Raw genomic sequence first — 19879 nt, forward strand, 5'->3', positions numbered from 1 at the left:
CCCAGTTAGAACAGGGTTGGACACGTCTAAACAATCTTTATCCAGGTGGATTGTTTCATGTATAATGTTATGTTATCAGTTAGCAAATAAATCCCTTGGTGGTAGGCCAAAAGCCCACTCTACTAGAGGGAAGGCAGCTACTGCAGCCTTGATGAGAAATGTCCCTTTGGCAGAAATATGCAAGGCTGCCACTTGGAAGTCAGTCCATACCTTTACTAAGCATTATTGCCTTGACACAGACGCTAGGGCAGATGCGCAGGTTGGACAGGCCTTGCTCAAGAATTTATTTGCATGATTCATGTTTTCTCAGTATTCTTCTGTCTACTCCACCGCGGTTATGGGGATGGGCTTGCTACTCTATTCAGTGCTTATGACTATACATGGAAATCCCCTACGAGAGAAGGAATGGTTTCTTACCTGTAACTCCAGTTCTCTCGTAGGGGTATTTCCATGATAGTCATAAGCAACCCTCCCTCCTCCCCGGTGGAGTTGACATAGAACATGAATATCATCGAGGTTGGTACTCCAACAAATGTTTTGTTTCTTCAGGTCAGGTTACAAGCCTCCAAAAAAGAACTGAGGCAACTGCCTTTTGCTGTGCATGATGGGAAACAGGAAGACTTTACTTTCTTAAAGGCACAGCTCTAGCCTGACCTTCTCCTCGCTCTGTGGTGGAATGGCCACTTTTTCTTCTGTCCTCTCTCGCCTGAAGTCGGATTTTCTCCCTATCACGAAGAGTTCTTCTGGAGAAGGTTTTACAGATGTCACACGACTCTGGTTTGTGGCTGGATGGAAGACAAATTATGCAGACCCTATGTGGATCTGTTTTAGCCTTTTTTCTGCCACAAGAAGGACATTTGTCAAAAAGTGAAGGCATTTCTAAACTAGAAAAACCTCAAAATTCTGTCAGAATTTAACAGAAACTAGTAGGAAATGATCACTCAATGTTAAAAACGTCGAGTGAAATTGAAATTCAAAAAGATTTTAAATGAATTTCTGTCACAAAAACTTTGTGAGGTAGAGCTCAATGCTTCAGGGTCCTGTCAGAAGGAGCCGGAAAAAAGAACTGAGGCAACTGCCTTTTGCTGTGCATGATGGGAAACAGGAAGACTTTATTTTCTTAAAGGCACAGCTCTATTTTCATTCTGTATAATGGCAGCCTATGGGCTACACTGCCCTGCATTGTTTTATTCTCATGAGAGGTGTAAATAAAATATGAGAATGTATTTGTTAATATATTTATAAAATAAATAGATGTTTAAACGTGAATTTACACTATAACTGTTTTTTCTTTTAACAATTTGGCCTGTGTAGCTGTTCACATAGGCTGCACAGTGTTATTCTTAAGTGTTTTTTGACAAACCTTTTTCAAAGGGTTGGTATTTGCACTTAAGAATATACTTCACACCAGTGCTCCGGGGTCCCCACAGGCGCGCGGAACTATTCAGTGCTTATGACTATCATGGAAATACCCCTACGAGAGAACTGGAGTTACAGGTAAGAAACCATTCCTTCTATGGCCTTCAGACCTCGCACAACCCCAGGTTTGACAGCCATTGACCCAAGAGTACTGAGCGTCTATGTCTCTAGTACTGCATTCATGTTGGCTTCTATAATTGTGCATCCAGGAGGCATCTGAAGCACCACCTCCGTCAACTCTTCTAGGAAGAAGTTAAGTGCCACAGGAGGTGCATAAAGACACAACAAGTTCAAGGGGTACCACCCCACGATCCTCGCCAGCGCTACATATCTGACCTGTGTGTCCCGCCATGTCTGATGCACGACCATGGGAAATCCCCTGCAGATCAATATTGCCATCCCCAGGAGCCACGCATGAACCTGGCATGATATACTCAATCGTACCCATAACGAGCCAAGAAGGGCCAGAACGTGCCCAATAAAAGTGTTTCCTGCAGAGATAGAATAGATGGATAAAGCCCTTGCATGTGGCAGAGTTACTGCCACCTGTTTAATTTTATCTAGCAACCCATTAACATTCCAGGAGGCTACCTTAACCGTCGCCTTGTGAAGAGTCTGTAGGTCCAATGTTTTGCCCTATAATATACCTCGTTTCACTTCGAACTAACCAGAGGTCCCTCCGATATCTCAGGGAATTTCTGTTTGTGTGATACTGGAAACAATAAACCTCAACAGCATCTCAACAGTCTTGCATGCAAACATCAACCCACTTTCCCCACCATTCCCCACCCTACACTTCCCCTCCCAACCAGAAGAAGCATCTGTCCTCAGTTAACGTGGAATGTTGGACTTCTCCATATAGTAGGATTTTCTTATCTCCTGCCCAACCAGTATATTGTCTATAGCCTGTATGTGGCCATCCTAAACTACTGCTGATTGGCTTAGTCTCTCCTCTTGTTGCTGTTGTTTTGCTATATCGCCCTCCTTTTCTTGTGGGATTGATGACGCGCTTCCTTGTTGCTCCTGCTGCGGCCCAGATCCTTCCAAACTCTGCGAGTGGATCGAAGGCCCGCCCCCAGACCACCGCCTGCATGATTGTGTGCAAGACCTCTTCATTCTTGCGGGTTTCGGTTCCTGAGTTTCATTGAAACGCAATGTGAGTCTCTCAAGTGAGGAGGCGGCACAGCTACCTCGGTATAAACAACGCTCCTTTGTTGCCCACTCCCAGGCCGCCTCAGGAGTTTAGGTGAAATGTGCTTTGCCAGCATGTCGTACCTTTAGGCGGGCCGGAAAGAGAAGCATGTAAGTAAGCTGGAGCGCCCTCATCTTTTGTTCTACCAGTTCATAGGAGCGTCTGCATGGCTGCATATCCCTAGAGTAGTCAGAAGATCAGAATCCTTGCATTGTGATGACGGAGGTCAGTCTGGCGATGCGCTTCTTGCAGGATACAGTCTCGGAAATTGAAGAAACAAGCAATTATGGCTCTGGGTGTTGCCTTGTGGGGTTGGGCCTAGCCAATAGAGCCCTATGAGCCCGCCCCACCGCAAACCACAGAGTTAGTTTGTCTAAGGGTACCCATGACTTCAGCCAAGTCTCTAAGAAGTCCTCCGCCTAGGTTCCCTCAGCTCCTTCAGGAAAGCCCATAAATCTCAAGTTGTTACACTGTGATCTATTTTCCACGTCTTCAGTGTGTTGTTGAAGTTCATGCGTTGTAGTAAGTAGACGGTTAACTTTTGTTTTCATGTCTGTAGCTTCATCTTCCACCGCGGACACACGATTTTCCGTGTTGGTCACCCAGGCGGTTGCACCTCTCAAATCCTGGCAAAGCAAGGTCACATCAATCTGTATTTCTCCAATTGTATTCTCCACTGCCACCTGGGAAGCCTGTATTGCCTGCAGGATTTTTTCTGTATCTCCTGTGCCAGCGACTGATGGACCTCCATGGTTTCCCCAGGAGTGGTGTATTTGTCAAGGCGAGATTGGGAGGCAGGCAGCTTCGGCTGTTTGTCTTTCCCCATTGTAGACCTACCGCTTATTCTGTCCACAGTGCTCTGTCAAGTTCTCCGCCACCACCGCAACCCAGGGCTTCTTTCCACAAGTCCCTCTCAAATGTCGCTGACTCACTGCCTCTGAGCTGGGCAAGTGAGACCCGTCCCCACTGGTCACTCCAGGACACTGTCGACCGTCGCAAGGGGCTGTAGGATACAAAGCTCCTTCAAACCCTTCAGCCTCCCCTCCAAGCTACGGAACTGGGTACTAGCGTCCCAGGCTCCACTCGGGCCGGCCTGCTCCCATCCGCCCTACCGATTAATCGTCTTCACGCACTCTGGTCACGGTGTCTTCAGGACCATTATCACTCTTCCAGGCTACGCACTCCCAGCGCACCGCGCCAGGAGCCCTTCGAACCCATGTCCCCCCGTTGCTCTCCCTTACTATTCACAGGACATCACTGAGCTAGCTTCATTCTCTCGCAGCGCCACTTCCTGCTGTTCTCCAGCAGCCTCATCCACCAGCAGTCTGTCGAGGTACTTCAGGTCCCCGACTGGCCCCAAGCGTGACCAGTGCTGCAGGTGACCCTACCTCAGCCGGGACTTCCCTTCCGCACTTCTATCTCCACATTCCCTTGGGAGAAACCGCACCACACCTCGTCCTCCCGCTGACACCTTCAGTCTTCGGAGTATGGACACCTCTCATGTAGGGCCTCCGAGGGCCACAGGATCACCGCTTCTCTGGGCGCAGCCGTGCTTCTCTCCTTGTCGGCCAGATCTCCCATCCGGCCTAGCCAGGTCTTTCTTTCCCCAGGGTCATCAGCTGGGCTCAGTGGCCCACCTCTCAGCGCCACTAAATATCCGTTTCACGGCATCTTGTCTGAGTTACCCACCGCGGCCTACTCAACAGCGTAGGCTGTCGTAGGTGTAGGCCGCTATGCCAGGCTAGTCCACTTCACACTACAGTAGGCCTCTCCCACTGGGTTGTCCCTCTCAGTACCTCACCACCTCTGTGCTTGTTCAAGTGAGGCCACACCTCATCCCCAGTGTATTCCTTCAGTCGCTGGCCACCCTGAATCACCTCCCACCCTGGGAGAGCAGGCAAGTCGCATGCAGGGCCTCAGGAGCGTCGTAGGATTACCGCTCACGGCTCAGCAGTTTTTTACAGTGCTGAGGAGGGCGTTTTATAATGGAAGGGTCCGGAGCACTCTGAGTACCACTGCCATCTTGACGCCCCAAGCCACGCCCCACAATACAGAATTTAGGGTCTGTTGCAGAGTTCAGGAGACCAGGTAGAGACCACCCTCTCAACTGGTCCAGACATCTCAAGAAGTGTGCCACACCTTTTGTGGCAGTGATGGATGTAAGTGTTACCATCACCACTAGCAGATCTAGTGTATTCCGACTTCTGTCAGGTCTACTGCCTAAAAACATATTCGACTTGCACCAGCTTCCGGTGGGGGACAGGTCTTCCAATTTTCAGTCGATTGGGCAACTATCACGATGGTCCGCTGGGTCATCCATCTGATCCCCAAGAGTTATATCATGTCATTCCTATCCCTCCTGATAGACTACCCTACTTCCATCAGAGTGTGCTTTCTGGCTCATACCTAAATTCAAGAGACAGAACTCTACTTTGCTAAACAAAGGAGCTGTAGAAGTTGTGCCTCTGAAAGAAGGAAACATAGGGTTTACTTCCAAGCCCTGAAGGACTGAGGTTTGAGACCTGTCCTGCATCCCTGCCTTTTGAAACTTCTTCATTAAACAAGTTCAAGGTGATATCCCTGAGCCAAGTTCTGTTGTCCCGGGATATGGGAAATCAATGAGTGTCTCTGGAGCTCCAGAATGCCTTCTTCCATCGTCTCTAACTCCCAGCTCCAGGCGTTGCCTGAGGTTCACTGTCCGATCACAGCCGTATCATTTCATAGTCCTGCTGTTTGGGCTGAAGACCACACCTCATGTTCTCATTGAACGGCTGGTACTTGGAGCGGCATCACTTAAATGGTCAGTCAATGTATTTACATACTTGGATGACCGGTTGGTGAAGACGGAGTCCACAGTGCAAGTTGAGAAACATCTTTGCACACAATGACTTTTCAAAACAACTTTACCATCAATAAGCAAAAGTCCCACTTCCCTTTATTGCAGAGATTAACCTTTATAGGTGTGGTGCTAGATAAAACATCCACAAAGGACTTTCCTCTTTTTCAGAGGATCATGGGTATTCGGGAGATAATTCTGTGGTTTCTGAATTGCTTCTCCTGGTCCTAATGATATTACATCTGCTTAGTCTCATGCGCTCGTATGTCCTCTTACTTCCCATATCATTCGGACATGATGGCCCTTCGGTGGTGCTTGCAGCAGCAGTTGTCACCACAACAAGAGACCTTTTCAGCTCAGTTGCAGATATTGCAGTTGGTCCATTTGGACCTGCACAAATCAATGGATCTCTCCAGTCTCGAGGTAAGCCATCCATCCACAAAGGTCACCATGGTCATGGATGCCTACTCGCTGAGCTGAGGCATTAACCTGGGCAACATCACACAGTGGGGCTTTGGTCTGCATTAAAACACCATTTAGACCTCATTGTGCTAGAGCTGTGTGTGGTCCATCTTGCCATGAAGATCTTTCTCCATTCCAACTTGTGGAAACCCTATCCTGGTTATGTGGGACACCACCACCATCCATTACATGAACATGTGGTATTATGCACCCTACGTTCGAAAACGATTCCTTTGTGCAAGTTTGCTCAGTGACAGGGAATATTCCTGGTGGCGGCCTATATGGCAGGCGCCCTCAAAATGAAAATTTATGCCCTCAGTCACTTCTCATTGGAGGATCATGAATTGGAACTACACCTTGAAGTGATAGAGACAGTCTTCTCCAAATTGGGGTTTCCAACCATGGGTCTGTTTACAGGGGCCCAGAACAAAAGGTATCCCCAATTTTTTGCCATGCACTTTCCTCTGAATGGTTTGTGGGAGGTGCCTTCTGCTTTGGCTGGTCCCAGGCACTGCTTTTTATGCATCTGCCAATTCTGCTTCTGTTGAAAGTCCTAAGGAACACACAGAAGGTTCTGTTAAGGCTAATTCTGACTTACCTTGATTGGGCAAGGAGGATGTGGCACGCCAATGTGTTGGCTCTTAGTGTTTGCCCACCTCTTCCTCTCTGCTGCAGGTGCACCGTCTAACACAGCAGGATTGTCAGGTTCTTCAACCCAAACTCTGCAGTTGTATGTGTGGATATTGAGAAATGCTAGTCACAGTCTTTTTGCCTCCCTGAGAAAGTTGCAGACGACTTCTTGACAGCCAGAAAACGCACAACGAAATTAATCAAACTAGAGGACCTGTTATTCTCCATTTGTTTTACCCAGACAAGTTGATCTTGCGGACCTGTCCAGCTTTCTTGTCGAGGGTGGTTTCGTCCTTTCATATTGGCCCAGTCTATCACTTTTCTGACTCTCCTCCCTCCCAATCATCCTACCAAAGAGGCGGAGTGACTACATAGACTTAATGGAATACAGTCCTGGCAAAGTGTCACCATTCATTCCTGATTCGTAGGTGTTCAGGGGACGGGTTTATTGCTTTGGAATTCATTCTTAAGGTGAGGAATCTGAAGGGAGAGTCATCCATCAGAGATAAATAGTACTTGCCTTTTGTAGTGACATTTCTTGTTGATACATGGTCTGACTCACCACCCCTGATGAGTCTACGCTGTATATAATAAAATCCCTAGATATGCAAATGTGTTTATGTGCTTTTATTGTTGCTGCTGTCTCTGTTTCTCTCTGCATGCCTCACTGGGATGTAGCAATAGTTTTAGGAGCTAAAATCTATGCGCAGGTTGGTGCCTGCTACATGCCGTGATGTCCTTTCTGGCTGAAGCAGCGTGGCACCACCTGATCGAGCTGGAGAGCTATTGCTCAGGGAAAAGGCTTTCCGACTCGGTCTTATGCTAGTTGAATGTTCTTAAAGTGGGGATTATGCAGGAAGACCATGTATCTACCAGAAATACCACACCACTACTGAAGGAAACTCCCTTTCAATTCGCCCAGCGAGTCAAAACACTAGTCAACTTATGTAAGTCTTCTGATTAAAACTGTTCTGTCTTTCTTGCTCTCCTCCTGCCCTCTAATTCTTCACCCACTTTCTCCATTCATTATTGTCTCACTATTCCTTCTGATCATCTTACCTCCTCTTGTTACAGCACTTTGAGCGAGAACTGCGACGTTTCGCTGTCCATGAAAGGAAGATGATACTAAACAGCCATGCCCTGTACGACACCAAACAGGTATGGGCCCGGGTTGGTGAAGGTTTGAGGCATGTAAAGTGAGACAGTTGACCCAATCATCTGTCCAACCAACCCAGAGTGATGAGCCTCAGTATATGTGGATGTCGTGGGTAACTTCACGTGTCTCTTCTCTTGTTACAGAATGTGATGCTCCCAGCGCACTCCGAGGAAGACATCTTTGCACACTTGGGCCTGGACTATATACTGCCAACTGAGCGCAATGCATAGAGCTACGCCTGCAGGAACTTTGTGCAAAGTAGCTTACTGGCATCCAAGTTAGAAGCCATGATATGGTAGCTATGGGGTCCATCCATCACTTTTTATCTGGGAGTGTAGTGATTCTCTGAAATTGATCAAGATGAGGCTGGTGGACTTCTTTGACTCCCTCCTCACACTCTGGTTTATTGAGACTGATAACGATTGTTGAAGTATTCACCACCTTGTCGTACCACGCTCTTGGGATGGTTTGATTTCATCAAGATGTTGAGGGATTTGTTCACTCTCCCCGTGTGAACCATTGTAGCATAATAGTATGCCTGGGACTGTGATGTTGTGGCCCGTTGAAAGTGCACTGTAGCCCTGCATAGTGTTGTAGCTTGTCACAGGCACTGTCAACACCATCACTTTCCTTGATTTTCTGTTCCATAATATTGACCTCTATAACACCTAAGATCTGCCATTTTCTATTGCCTATCAGTCGATATTGCACTTCAACCATCCCATTAGTTAAATTTTTCCAGCTGTCTGCCGTTTTTATCATTAAGTGGAATAGGCCAAAGTGGCCCCAGATTTTGTTAAAAGACGTTGCTGACAATCCAGGGTTCTGGGCTAACAAGAGTTAAATAAAGTATACATGTAAAGGTTATGTTTGTAAGCAATGGTTATTTCCACCCTTGTGACTAGATCCCAGTCCTGCAATTGAGCTTTCTGCAGTTACAGGGAAAATGTGAAAAGGGATGGTGAAAAGTGATAAGTGGAAGGAAGAAGAAGTGAAGCATAGGGTGATGGAAGATTAAGCGGGGATAGACGACAGCCTCTTCATAGTCTACAGCCAAACATTGCTTCTCAGCCACAGATAATTTTGGCTTTCTAGACAAAGGCTTTTGAAACAGAACATCTGAAACATCTGTCTGGATGATAGGGTTTTTCACTGGGACAGGAATTTGTCTAATGGGAACTTAACGTTTACTTTTTTCAGATGTTCATATGTCAGCTCCTGGACAAAGCTTCACTCTTCCTCTCCAGGTATCTTATGTTTAAGCAGTCCTTCAGAGCGCTTAAGCCTTACTAAAGCATGTGTTGAACCCTATGTAATAGCTGGCAGCAGTCAGGATGGTCCCATCCCATTTTCGAGCTCATGCACCATGTATGAGCCACTAGCCTTGACATTAGATTAGCCTATGGGGCTATGCCTGTCCCAGTGCCCTCCTAGGTGACATCACAACAGTAACCTGACACTTCTGTGCCTTTACAGTCAACCCTGCGTCTCTCATCCTCGTCATCACAGTCTAGTAATGATCAAGGTGGAATTCTAACCAGGCCTGAAGACTGCAAAATCGCCGATGTATGCTTCATTATCCGCTGAAACTCCCCTGAGGTATTAATTATGCCAAAGGGAACCACTAGGTATTCTGAGAGGCTGAGCATTCATACAGAGCGTTAAAGATGAACTTGACTTCATCTCTCAGGGTCATTTATCTGCCAGCACTCACTTATGAGATCCATGGTATAGATGAACTGAGAAGTCCCTGAGTCGTTCAAGGTTTCATCAGTCCAGGGCAAGAAAAAGGTATCATCCTTAGCAATATGATTCAAGTAAGCATTACAAATTCTGGAGCTCCTACCAGCCTTGAGAACCATAAATGTACAGAGGCCACTCACTACCGCAATTGATGATAACGCACATTCACACAATTTCATGAATCATCTTCTGTATGCATTTCAGGGCTGCTTGTGAGGGCATGTATGGATAAGGTTGACATGGGAATGTTGCTATTTTCCAGAATGGCCCAGCAATTTTTCAATATACTAAGATGACTAGTAAAGGTTTTCTTAATCTTCGCTCGCAGATTCTGCAGATCTGTTGTGTGAGTTCCAAAGAACTCCTGTGACCTTAATTGAAGAAAAGGTAGAGCTATTCTTGCAGAGGTCCAAGAGGTCCGGGGTCTGACCCTCCAGCTTCTCTGGGCCCTCTTGGCCACAGACTGACCAAGCTATCTCACTGTGCCTATGGTAAGACGTCATTATGTCCACGTGATAGGTACAGTGTGGTACTTGGTGTATCCACTTGTGCGACCACATAGTTATTCACTGACTGGGATAGTGGAGGGTGTACTGGATTAGGGGCTGTGGTAGGCTTTGTAATTTACCGACGGAGATCCTGGACTTCAGGTGCTATTGCTCTAACATTGGATAACCCAGGACTGTCTTTGTACTGCAGACCCTGAGAATAGCTAACTCTAGCAGCCATGGGTTACTCTATGGAACGGTGGAAGCTTGGAACTCTGGTACGACCCTAATACTTAATAGTGGGTGCCTCAAAAATGATGTTTTGTAAAGTTTGCTATCGCTTAGGCGTTTTGTCCGCAAACTACAGGAATAAAGCTAAAAGCAATATGATGTTTACTTGTTATCTCGATCACTGAGGGCCATTAGCTGTTCATTATCCTTATCCTGTTCTAGGGTAACCATCAAGGACTTGCCAAATGTGCCAGTATATATCTTATGCTGCTATACCACTGGAGTGTGCGCCAATTACTGCTACAGCCACGGATTGAAGCAGGATAGCTCAATAAAGCCAAAACCCAAGTGCCCACAACTCAAAAGTGAGCTGAAACCCAACCCACAACTTCAAAGGTGGCACAGGCTGGCACAAAATGTCAACTCAAGGTGTCACAGATTCTTGGTCATTTAATCAGTGGGGGACACTCGAAGTCCAGTTATTCTTAGAAGAGGGACAGGGTGCAGCTCCAGGAGATCAATCTGTGCCTCCATCAGACCATGAATCAATGGTCAGGTTACCTGCCACTGGTGAGAATGATAGACTAGTACGAGCAGTGCGTCACAAGGGCACCTGAACTGCAAGAGCGTCTATTTAGTTACCAGCTGGTTTTGTCTACATGTTCGGGTGGTTGGGATATCTTGGTATATTTCGCATACACTGATGCCACCAACAACTAGGGAAATCGATGTTGGGGTTGTGTCCTGAGACAAAAAAATATTGATATATGTGGAGCTATAGGTCATCAGAATACGGTTCATAAAATTCCTGAATCGGGGCGACCCACCTCTGTTAACACAACACTCCCCCAGGACACAATTTAGGAAAAGGTAAGACTCCTTTGGAGTTGAATGGGTCATTGGGGCTCTGCAGGCTTTCCCAGAGGTGCAGGCCTTCGATAATCCAACCATGTTGATGACTCCTAGGCCATGCAGACATTCAGTTCAAGCATGGCTAACTGGGTTGTAGGTCGTTGAAACTGTAGGGCAGTCTCCCTTTCTCAAGTCATCCTCCACACGTGCGCCAGTCAGCTGGGACGTGTACTTTAATCCAGGTCTGAGCACCACAACATCTTGCAGGCAGCCCATCAGCTTGTCTTTTCAGGCAGGAATCAGCAATTGTGCTTCCATAGGATCCATGGGATGGTCCTTGTCTCAGGTGGAACTACTACTTCTGGGTCCTGTACCTGGTGAGTTGTCCGTCTCAGCTGAATGTAACCTACTAGCTACACAGCTCCAATATGTATCTCAAAGCTGGGATGCATGGAGGGACGCTTGGGGCGATGACAAGTGGTGCCACAATCCAAAATCTTTTCACAGCCAGACAGTCAAGGGCACATCTTCCCACGTACTTCCACTGTAGAAAAGTGGGGGCAGGACCAAGTGTGTTTAAAAGACTCACAGTGCACACATTGTGAGCAGTGTTGTATCGTGTTCCAGCATAAGGCAAATGGAAAGCTGCGTCACAAGTCTAAATATAGGGGAGACAAATATACATGAATGTGTTAGAATGCACTCCAGAGTTAAATCATAGTGACTAATAATTTTCATAAATTGCAATAACAAAGTTGTAGCGTGCAGCCTCAGGCGTGCTGTGCCTGGACATCTCGAATATAAACTAAATATAAACCAAAAGAAGCTGGTGTGCACGGAGTACCCAGACATCAAGACGCACAGCTTAAATCACAATCTACACAGAATCCAGTTTAGTCCAAGTAATCCAGTCTTCTACTCTTTCTCCAATATTCGCTATTTCAATACAAAGGCAACGTCTATCCAATCTTCAAATGCATGGGAATGAATGCCCATTCAAGCTTCCTTCCCTCCACGTCCGAATGCACTCATCATTCTGCATAACCAGCTGATATGAGCCCAGTGCATTTCGGGCTGCAAGCCCTTCTTCAGGGGTAACTACGGAAACAATCCTGTAAGCAATTGACCACCTTATTAGAATGTTTGTGTTGGGGTGACCGGGTGTCCCGCATTTCCCCGGACACTCAAGGTTTTCAGAGGTCTGTCCCGGAGTCCCGACCTTTTTTTTTCTCCAATTTTAAATACATGTCCCGGGTTTTCGGACAAAGGTCAAGTTATCCTGGAAAGCAGAATTAAAACGTTTGCTCACAGACGGTTTAAGGCAGGGGGCCCCATGATAGAAACAGCTCTGTTCTGCAGAATCTTGCCCCAATGACCTTGAATAACTCTCAAAGAGAATGTTTTAAATACAATTTTCCTTCAATTTATGTTAAATTCGTACGCTGTGTGAGAGTTCATTACAAACATTTTGCAGAGAAATGGTATGTTTCATGCAACAGCCATAAAAAAAAGTTTCTTTAAGATCAAAACAAGACCTCCCATATGAAAAATGGTAGTGTCACAGAGCTCGTTTGCACTGATTTGAGTGAGCTGCTGCTGTGTTACCATACTGAAAACACACATCACCATCTCTGAATATTAGATGTACACAAATTTAGAATTTGGTGGAGTGTGTCAGTGCACTGTCACTGACTTGGCCACAGGAGGCAGGATAGAGCTGAAATGGGGTGATAAACTGAAAGCTGTTCCGAACAGGGACCCCCCAAGAATCCTTAAGATGTCAATGCATGTATGCTTTCCTTATAATGGGCTCCTTCAAAATCTTAACTAATTTAAATAATTGATGTACTTCTTTGAGGCAGCAGGAGGGTGTCGGCTTCACTCTTCCAGCAGGGAAGAAACAGTGAGCAGGAGGGCAGGGGGACTTAAGGTGGCAGTCCAGCCATAGCTACTGATATACACATGCACGCAGACATATAAACACACTGACACACAAACACACAAATCTGGAGAGGCTAGGCATAAAACTAAAAGACTAAAGGCTTTAGCCCTACTTTTATGTCTGGCATGTCCCGGTGTTTGCTTTTCAAAATCCGGTCTCCCAAGTGTGCGGGACACCCGTCACGTTTGTCACTGAGTAATTATCCGTCAAACTCAGAATAGGGTCCTCCGTCTTGGCCGACCAACGCATAAGTTTTCAGAAACCAGAGGGAGCAATAGCACTCTGTATGAAGACATCACTTGTAGGCAGTTGAGGCTGCCTCAAATATCAAGAGACGGGGTGGGGGCGACGGGGAGGAGGAATAAATTAGACCAAAAAAAGACTTATGGTTAGCTGCCGCCGTCATCTCCTGCTGATTCGCTCATCCTCAAGTCCTGTTCTGGTGTCCCAGCATTTGCTGGGACACCAGAACAGGCTCCCCAGCAATTCTGCCGCTGCTTTCATGCGCAAGCTAGCAGCAAAGCAGCGCCAGTATTGGTCTGAGCGGCTCGTACTGTCGCTCGGATACAACCCTGGGCCTGGGCAGTTTTGACAGCCGGGCTGGAGAAACCGAAGTGTGCATGTGTGTTTGGATGGCTGTCTTAGGCCATCCAAACACACAAGCTCACTTAGTGCACTCAGTTCCTCATCCCACCTCCCGTGGCCTAGTCCCTCCTATCCCTTCACAAGCTGGCTGAGCCAGTAGCAGAAAAATAAAACAATATTCAAGCATTGTTTTATTTTTCTGCTGCTGGCTCTTAGCCAGTGAGGCGACGCTCCTCTACCATTGCGGAGGAGCCACCCTTGCTTGTAGGTCTCTTGTAATTCATCCAGTATCAGCCAGCAGTGTTATTTCGCAGACCATTGGCAATTTATGTATCCCAAAGAGACATAAGCACTATAAAAACAAGGGCAATTAATTCAGTTCATTACTCAAACAGAACTGGGAACATCAATCAGGATTCTTGTTTATTTTTGCCCACTGCGATGAAAAGAGTTAAAAGTAGCAAACTACCCAAAAACAAGACATTTCATCACCCTGCCACATCTCACCCCTACAAATTGGCAACAAAGGTGCCTCTCCTTTAGAAACACATATAGGGAAGCAGCCCTGCAAAAACATATTCAACAAACTTATCAGGAAATGTAGCATCATAGCGACAGGCCCCTTCTGTACCCTTGACATACGGTTTTCTTTCGTGCTAGTTTGTGTCAGTATGAGCAGTACGGCCCAATTTTTTGATGGGATTTCAGTCACATTATAAGAAATGTCACGCAAAGTAGTTTGGTGGTCTCTCCTGTGCTTGTGATATGCCCTCATGCTCAAAATCACGTATGATACTGGAAGGAGAAGTCAGCCATAGTTTTACTATTCCCGTCTGACATTTTCTGCTTAACCTTGTCTCTTGCTGGCGAAAAATTATACTCCAAAGCTCATAGAGCAATTTTTGAGAAAAGGGTTAATTACAGTTTTTCGTCTGTGCATAGTTTTGGGACAAAATCAGTCTTCCATTAAATTTGACCTTCCCTCGTGCACAGACTGCGCAGATAAGCATAAAAAAACACAACATTCCTCCGAAAGCGCAGGGCAGCAGTTAGAAAATAAAAGTATCCTGTCAGACAACATTTGTGCCAAACTGAATGGGTTTAGCTTTTATTGTCACTGGGGTGGTGCCCATAGATCTGCCTGCTCTTGCAGGAGGAACCACCTTGTATTGGAGACACCTGATACATATTCATGCAGATACCATAGAAAATAGTTGGTAGGTTTAATGTGTGAAATATAGGAGCCCAAGAGAAGCTGATGACACCTGTTGCTCGTTCTGTAAAGGGCTCCTTATTGACCTCCGGCACTCAGATGACACACTGCAATACTGCTGGGGACCTGATTTTGTCACAGCGTTCTCACCAAAACTGTCAGGCCTTTTACCACGTAGGTTAACTTCAGAGACACAGCCTTCAGCTCAACTGGTGCAGTGCAATTTTGTTATTGCTGTATTTTTAAGTTAAGGTCCTAGTATTGTCTATTATTTCTTCAATCTGGCCTTTCTTTGCTCTGTTTACTTATATTTTTTATAGCAGGACGAGGTGTAACCAGTGCTTTGAAAAAGGTACGGGTGGTCAAGGGGGCATGGCCGAAACTAGGTTTGAGGGAGAGGTCCCTGAAGCTCCTGGCGGCCTGGCGCTCAGCTCTGCGTCGCTCCCAATCTCTGTTGAGAGGAAGGTCCTGAGAACGGTCACAGAGCCCCCCCTTCATTTTCATCCCACTCCAATTCCATGGATGGTCGGTTAAGTCGAGACACTAAAAGAAGTCAAAGAAGAACAAACGTTCTTTGACTTCATCCCCTCCATTGGCCAATAGGATGAGGGAAAGGAAGCGTTGTCGCTCTAGGCCTCTGACCTCAGAGTCTGCGTCTGAGTTGGCTCTGCGTCTCCCCGTTTTTCCGGGAGGCGAAGCGACCCCTGCCCAACTCAGCTTATACAACTCATCTTTGGGCAGTCCAACTCTGCTGGAGTGCCTTCGGGCCCCTGCGAGGTCAGGAAAGGCCCCCTCCAATTCCGCGCCGGCGGCCTCAGCCTCTTCTCCAGGGGGTAACCATGGATCCGTTCCTGGATCCGAACCGGCATCGGTTGTACCACCTCAATCTTCTCCAACTCCAGTTCTGATGTGAACACTCTTGACGTCGCCCATGCCCCCAGGTGGGACTGACCCCATCATTATTACTGACTCAACAAGGAGCCGGATTGGCTTTGTGCAACTCCAACCGGGACCTTGCCTCCTATGTCAGATCCTGACCCCTATTCTTATGGGTTGGGGTATGGTGAAGGATAGCAGGGGTCGCTGGACCCTTTAGAATACCATCTCCAAGACCCTATGGACTGGCAGATGGACCTGGGTGAAGCCGATGGTCTGGATACTTCCCCAGACACTGGCATGCTTTCTCCTCCTACCGTGGCTACGGAGAATGAAACGTTCTATTCAATGGTGGTGCGAAGAGTGGCCGAGGTCCGGGATCTCAAGCTACCTTTGGTGGCAGTCAGGACTAACCTCCTAACATAGGTGCTTTGGCCTGGGACTTCATCCTCTGAATGCCTTTTGCCCTTTAATGAAGCCCTTACTGATGCCCTGCTGGGTACCTGGGCCAAACCCAGCACAGGGGCTCCTGTAAACAGGACAATCACCCACCACTATAGACCTGCTCCAAAATACAAAGCGTTCCTGATGCAACACCCCCTTTCTGAGAGCTTGGTTATCCAAGCCTCTACGTCCCAGGGCACATTCCCTTCGCACCCCCGGACAGGGAATCCAAGAGGCTGGACCAACTTGGGAAGAAGATGTTTTCTTCGTCCAGCCTGGTATTACAGTCTGTGAACACTGCATGCCTGTTGGGCCGTTATATCCATAATCTATGGGACACGGTTGTGCAAGTGCTGCCACAGGTCCCGGAGGAGGCACGGCCCATTCTCTCCCAAGCTGTTGCTGTCAGGACAGCCGCAGCAAAGTTCACAATCAGATGTGGGCTGGACACGACCGACTCACTGGGCAGAGCAGTTGCATCAACTGTGGCCTTGAGGTGCCACGTCTGGGTGAGAGCATCTGGCTTTTCGGGGAGGTCCATTCTCCCCTTATGGACATGCCCTTAGTTGGCACCCATCTCTTCAGAGACAAAGCAGGCTTGGCGCTTCAAGGATTCCCATGCTGTGGCCAGGTCCTTGGGCCTTGCGGCTCCCCCGCACCCCCTTCAGTCTGTTTTTCACCCCTACCGTGGCTATGGAAGGGGCACCCCACCACATCCATTCCCTTCCTGCCACCGTGTTGTGCATGCTGCCCAGCCTCTGCGTGGCCAGGGATGTGGGATCCACCATCTTCATGGATCAGGGAGCCAGCTGTCTGACCAGTCCTCCACCACCCTCCCACACTTTCCCCAGCCACCTCCAAACCTTTCTAGTCTGACGCTTCCCCACCAGGGACCAATCGGAGGCAGGAATCACCATCACCTGCAAGTCCATCATGTCAGACTGGTGGGCTTTGCAGATAGTCCGAAGGGGGTACTCCCTCCACTTCGAGACTGCCCCTCCATCCATGCCACCATCCTGCAATCGGATGACGGAGGATCACTTACCACTTCTCTATGAGAAGGTTATGGCTCTCTTGGCAAAGGGAGCCATAGAGAGGGCCCCTTTGCCGTAAGTAGCTTGTGGTTGTTATTTCCGCTAGTTTCTGGTACCCAAAAAGGACAACGGCCTGCACCCTATCCTAGACCTTCGGTCCCTCAATCTCTTCCACAAAAAAGAGAAGGTCAAAATGATCACTCTGGCTCAGCTTTTATCTGCCCAGGAGACTGGATGGTAGCGTTGGACTTGCCAGGAAGCCTATTTTCATACCTGTCCTGCCTGTCCACAGACATTACTTGCGGTTCATTGTGAGCCACGAGCACTTTCAGTTCACTGTGCTCCCCTTTGGCCTTACCAGTGCCCCCTCGGGTGTTCACCAAAGTCATGGTGGTAATTGCAGTTCATCTGTGCAGGTCAGGGGTTTTAGTCTTCCCCTGCCTCGCCAACTGGCTGTTGAAGGCGGGATTGCCGCAGACTGTCTCCATCCTTCAGACTATGGAGGACCTCCTGCATTCGTTGGGGTTCACTATAAACATGCTAAAGTCACTCCTGACTCCCTCTCAGACACTCCCTTTCATCTGAGCTGTTCTGGACACAGTGCACTTCCAGGCCTATCTTCCTGAGTGGCGAGTCCAGGATATTCAGGCTGCGATACTAATATTTCAGTCGCTATCCTGGATTTTAGTAAGAATGACTCTGAGGCTGCTGGGCCTCATGGCCGCCTTCCTCTTGTTGGTGAATCGTGCCTGATGGCATATGCGGGCTCTTCAGTGTGACCTGAAGTTCCACTGGGTGCAGCATAAGGGAAATCTCTCCGACATTGGTCCATCTCTGGGAGGTAACTGCGCAAGATCTCCAGTAGTGGCTAACAAACAGTGATTGGATCAGAGGCAGATCCCTCTCCCTTCCCCAACCAGATCTGACAGTAGTGACAGATGCTTTACTCCTAGGATTGGGTGGCTACCTGGGAGAGGCGAAGATCAGAGGCATGTGGTTTCCACCAGAGTTCAGACTCCATGTTAACCTTTGGAGCTCCAGGCAATCAGACTAGCATTGAAGGCATTTCTTCCCTCTCTCAAAGGGAAAGTAGTGCATGTGTTCAAGGACAACACCACTGTCATGTGTACTGGAACACACAGGGCAAGATGGGGTTGTGGATCCTTTGTCAGGAGGTTCTGCGCCTCTGGACATGGCTGGAATATCAGGGCATTTCCCGGGTGGTTCAGCACCTAGCACCTTCTCTGAACACCTGAGCGGACAAACTCAGCTAACAGTGCCTGGTCGATCACGAATGGCTTCTCCGTCCGGAGATGGTGCAAGGTCTCTTTTAGCAGTTGGGAGAGCCTTGGTTAGATCTGTTTGCCTCAGCAGAGAACGCTCAATGTCAGCAGTTTCGTGCATTGTTGTTTCCAAGGTGGCACTCGCTCGGTAACGCTTTTCACCACAAGTAGAGCTCAAGTCTCCTGTATGCCTTTCCACCTATACCACTTATGCCCAGAGTTCGCAAGAAGATCATGAACAACCAGGTCCAAGAAATCTTAGTGGCTCTAAACTGGGCACGAACAGTCTGGTATCCGGGGCTGTTGAGCATGCCGGTCCATCCTCCGATCAAACTCCCCATTCGGAGGGATCTTCTGGCGCAGCAGCAGGGGAGGGGTTTTCCACCTGAACCTGTCCAGTCTCTGCCTTCTTGCATGGAGATTGATCGTCGCATCTGTCAGCTTTTGACCTTCAGCCCAAAGTCGGTAACATTAGTTTGGCAGCCAGACGTCTCTACACCAAAACGGTATACATCTGTCATTGGAACAAATTTGTAGTATGGTGCACAGACACGTCTGTTCACCCCCTCTTTGCCCTTCTTTCCAAGGCACTCTTGTTCATACTTTCTTTGGCCCAGCAGGGCTCTGTTTTGGGCACCCTTAAAGGTTATTTGTCTTCTATCTCTGCATTTCTGAAATGACGAACCCTTGTTTTTTAAGTCTCCTATTGTTAGTAGGTTGCTTAAGGGCCTTGCCCATGTTTTCTCCATCCCCATTTATCATGCCCCAGTGGGATTTGAATTTGTTCTGGCATTCCTAATGTGCGCTCCTTTTGAGCCTCTCCACAATTGTCTTCTCAGGCTTCTAACATTAAAAATAGCCTTCTATGTGGCCATCACCTCTGCCCGCAAGGTGAGGAAGCTGCAGGCATTTTCATTTAAGCTGCCCTACCTTTCCATTTATCTTGACAAGGTATTGCTTTGCACTAGGGCTTCTTTTTTGCCCTTGCAAGTAGGCCAATCCATCACCTTGCCTACTTTTTATGCACCCCCACATCCTTCTAAAGAAGAGGCGAGACTCCACTGATTAGACCGAAAAAGAGGATTGGCGTTCTGCCTTGATCATACCAAAGAGTTCAGAGTGGATAATAAAATCATTATTGGTTATGTGGGTGAGAAGAAAGGTTGGGTAGTGCAGAAGAGAACCATCTCCAGATGGGTTGTTCTCTCCATTAAAATGTGCTATGCATTGGCTAAAAAACAACCCCCGCAGTGGTTTCAGAGTGACAGCTACAACCACTGCGTTAGCTCACAGAGATCAAGTCTTGGACATCTGTCAGGCAGCAATGTGGGCATCCTTGCACACATTCACAAAACACTACTGCCTGGACAGTCAGGTCCAAAAGGATGGGTACTTTGCCGGTTCGGCCCTGCAAGACTTCCTAGTATGATCTTGGTTCGCAGACCCACCTCACGGCTGGTATTGCTTGAGTATCTATTCTAAGGTAAGGAATC

The 19879-nt window shown here is 47.7% G+C and overlaps 1 protein-coding gene across 10 annotated transcripts in view; it reads left to right on the top strand.

Moving 5' to 3' along the window:
* The window catches only part of POLM (DNA polymerase mu), a 269353-nt gene extending 260790 nt beyond the window's left edge, over nucleotides 1-8563 (top strand). For 9 of the 10 annotated variants that reach the window (XM_069214376.1, XM_069214374.1, XM_069214379.1 and 6 more), the window contains 2 exons: nucleotides 7614-7697; nucleotides 7839-8563. In XM_069214376.1, the coding sequence (XP_069070477.1) occupies nucleotides 7614-7697; nucleotides 7839-7925 (171 nt within the window). In that variant the 3' untranslated portion in view covers nucleotides 7926-8563. The remainder of the gene's footprint in view (nucleotides 1-7613; nucleotides 7698-7838) is intronic. The other variant, XM_069214384.1, reaches the window with a different exon arrangement.
* Nucleotides 8564-19879: the final 11316 nt, after the last annotated feature.

Source organism: Pleurodeles waltl, chromosome 11 (genome assembly GCF_031143425.1).
Source record: "Pleurodeles waltl isolate 20211129_DDA chromosome 11, aPleWal1.hap1.20221129, whole genome shotgun sequence".
Lineage (NCBI taxonomy): Eukaryota > Metazoa > Chordata > Amphibia > Caudata > Salamandridae > Pleurodeles > Pleurodeles waltl.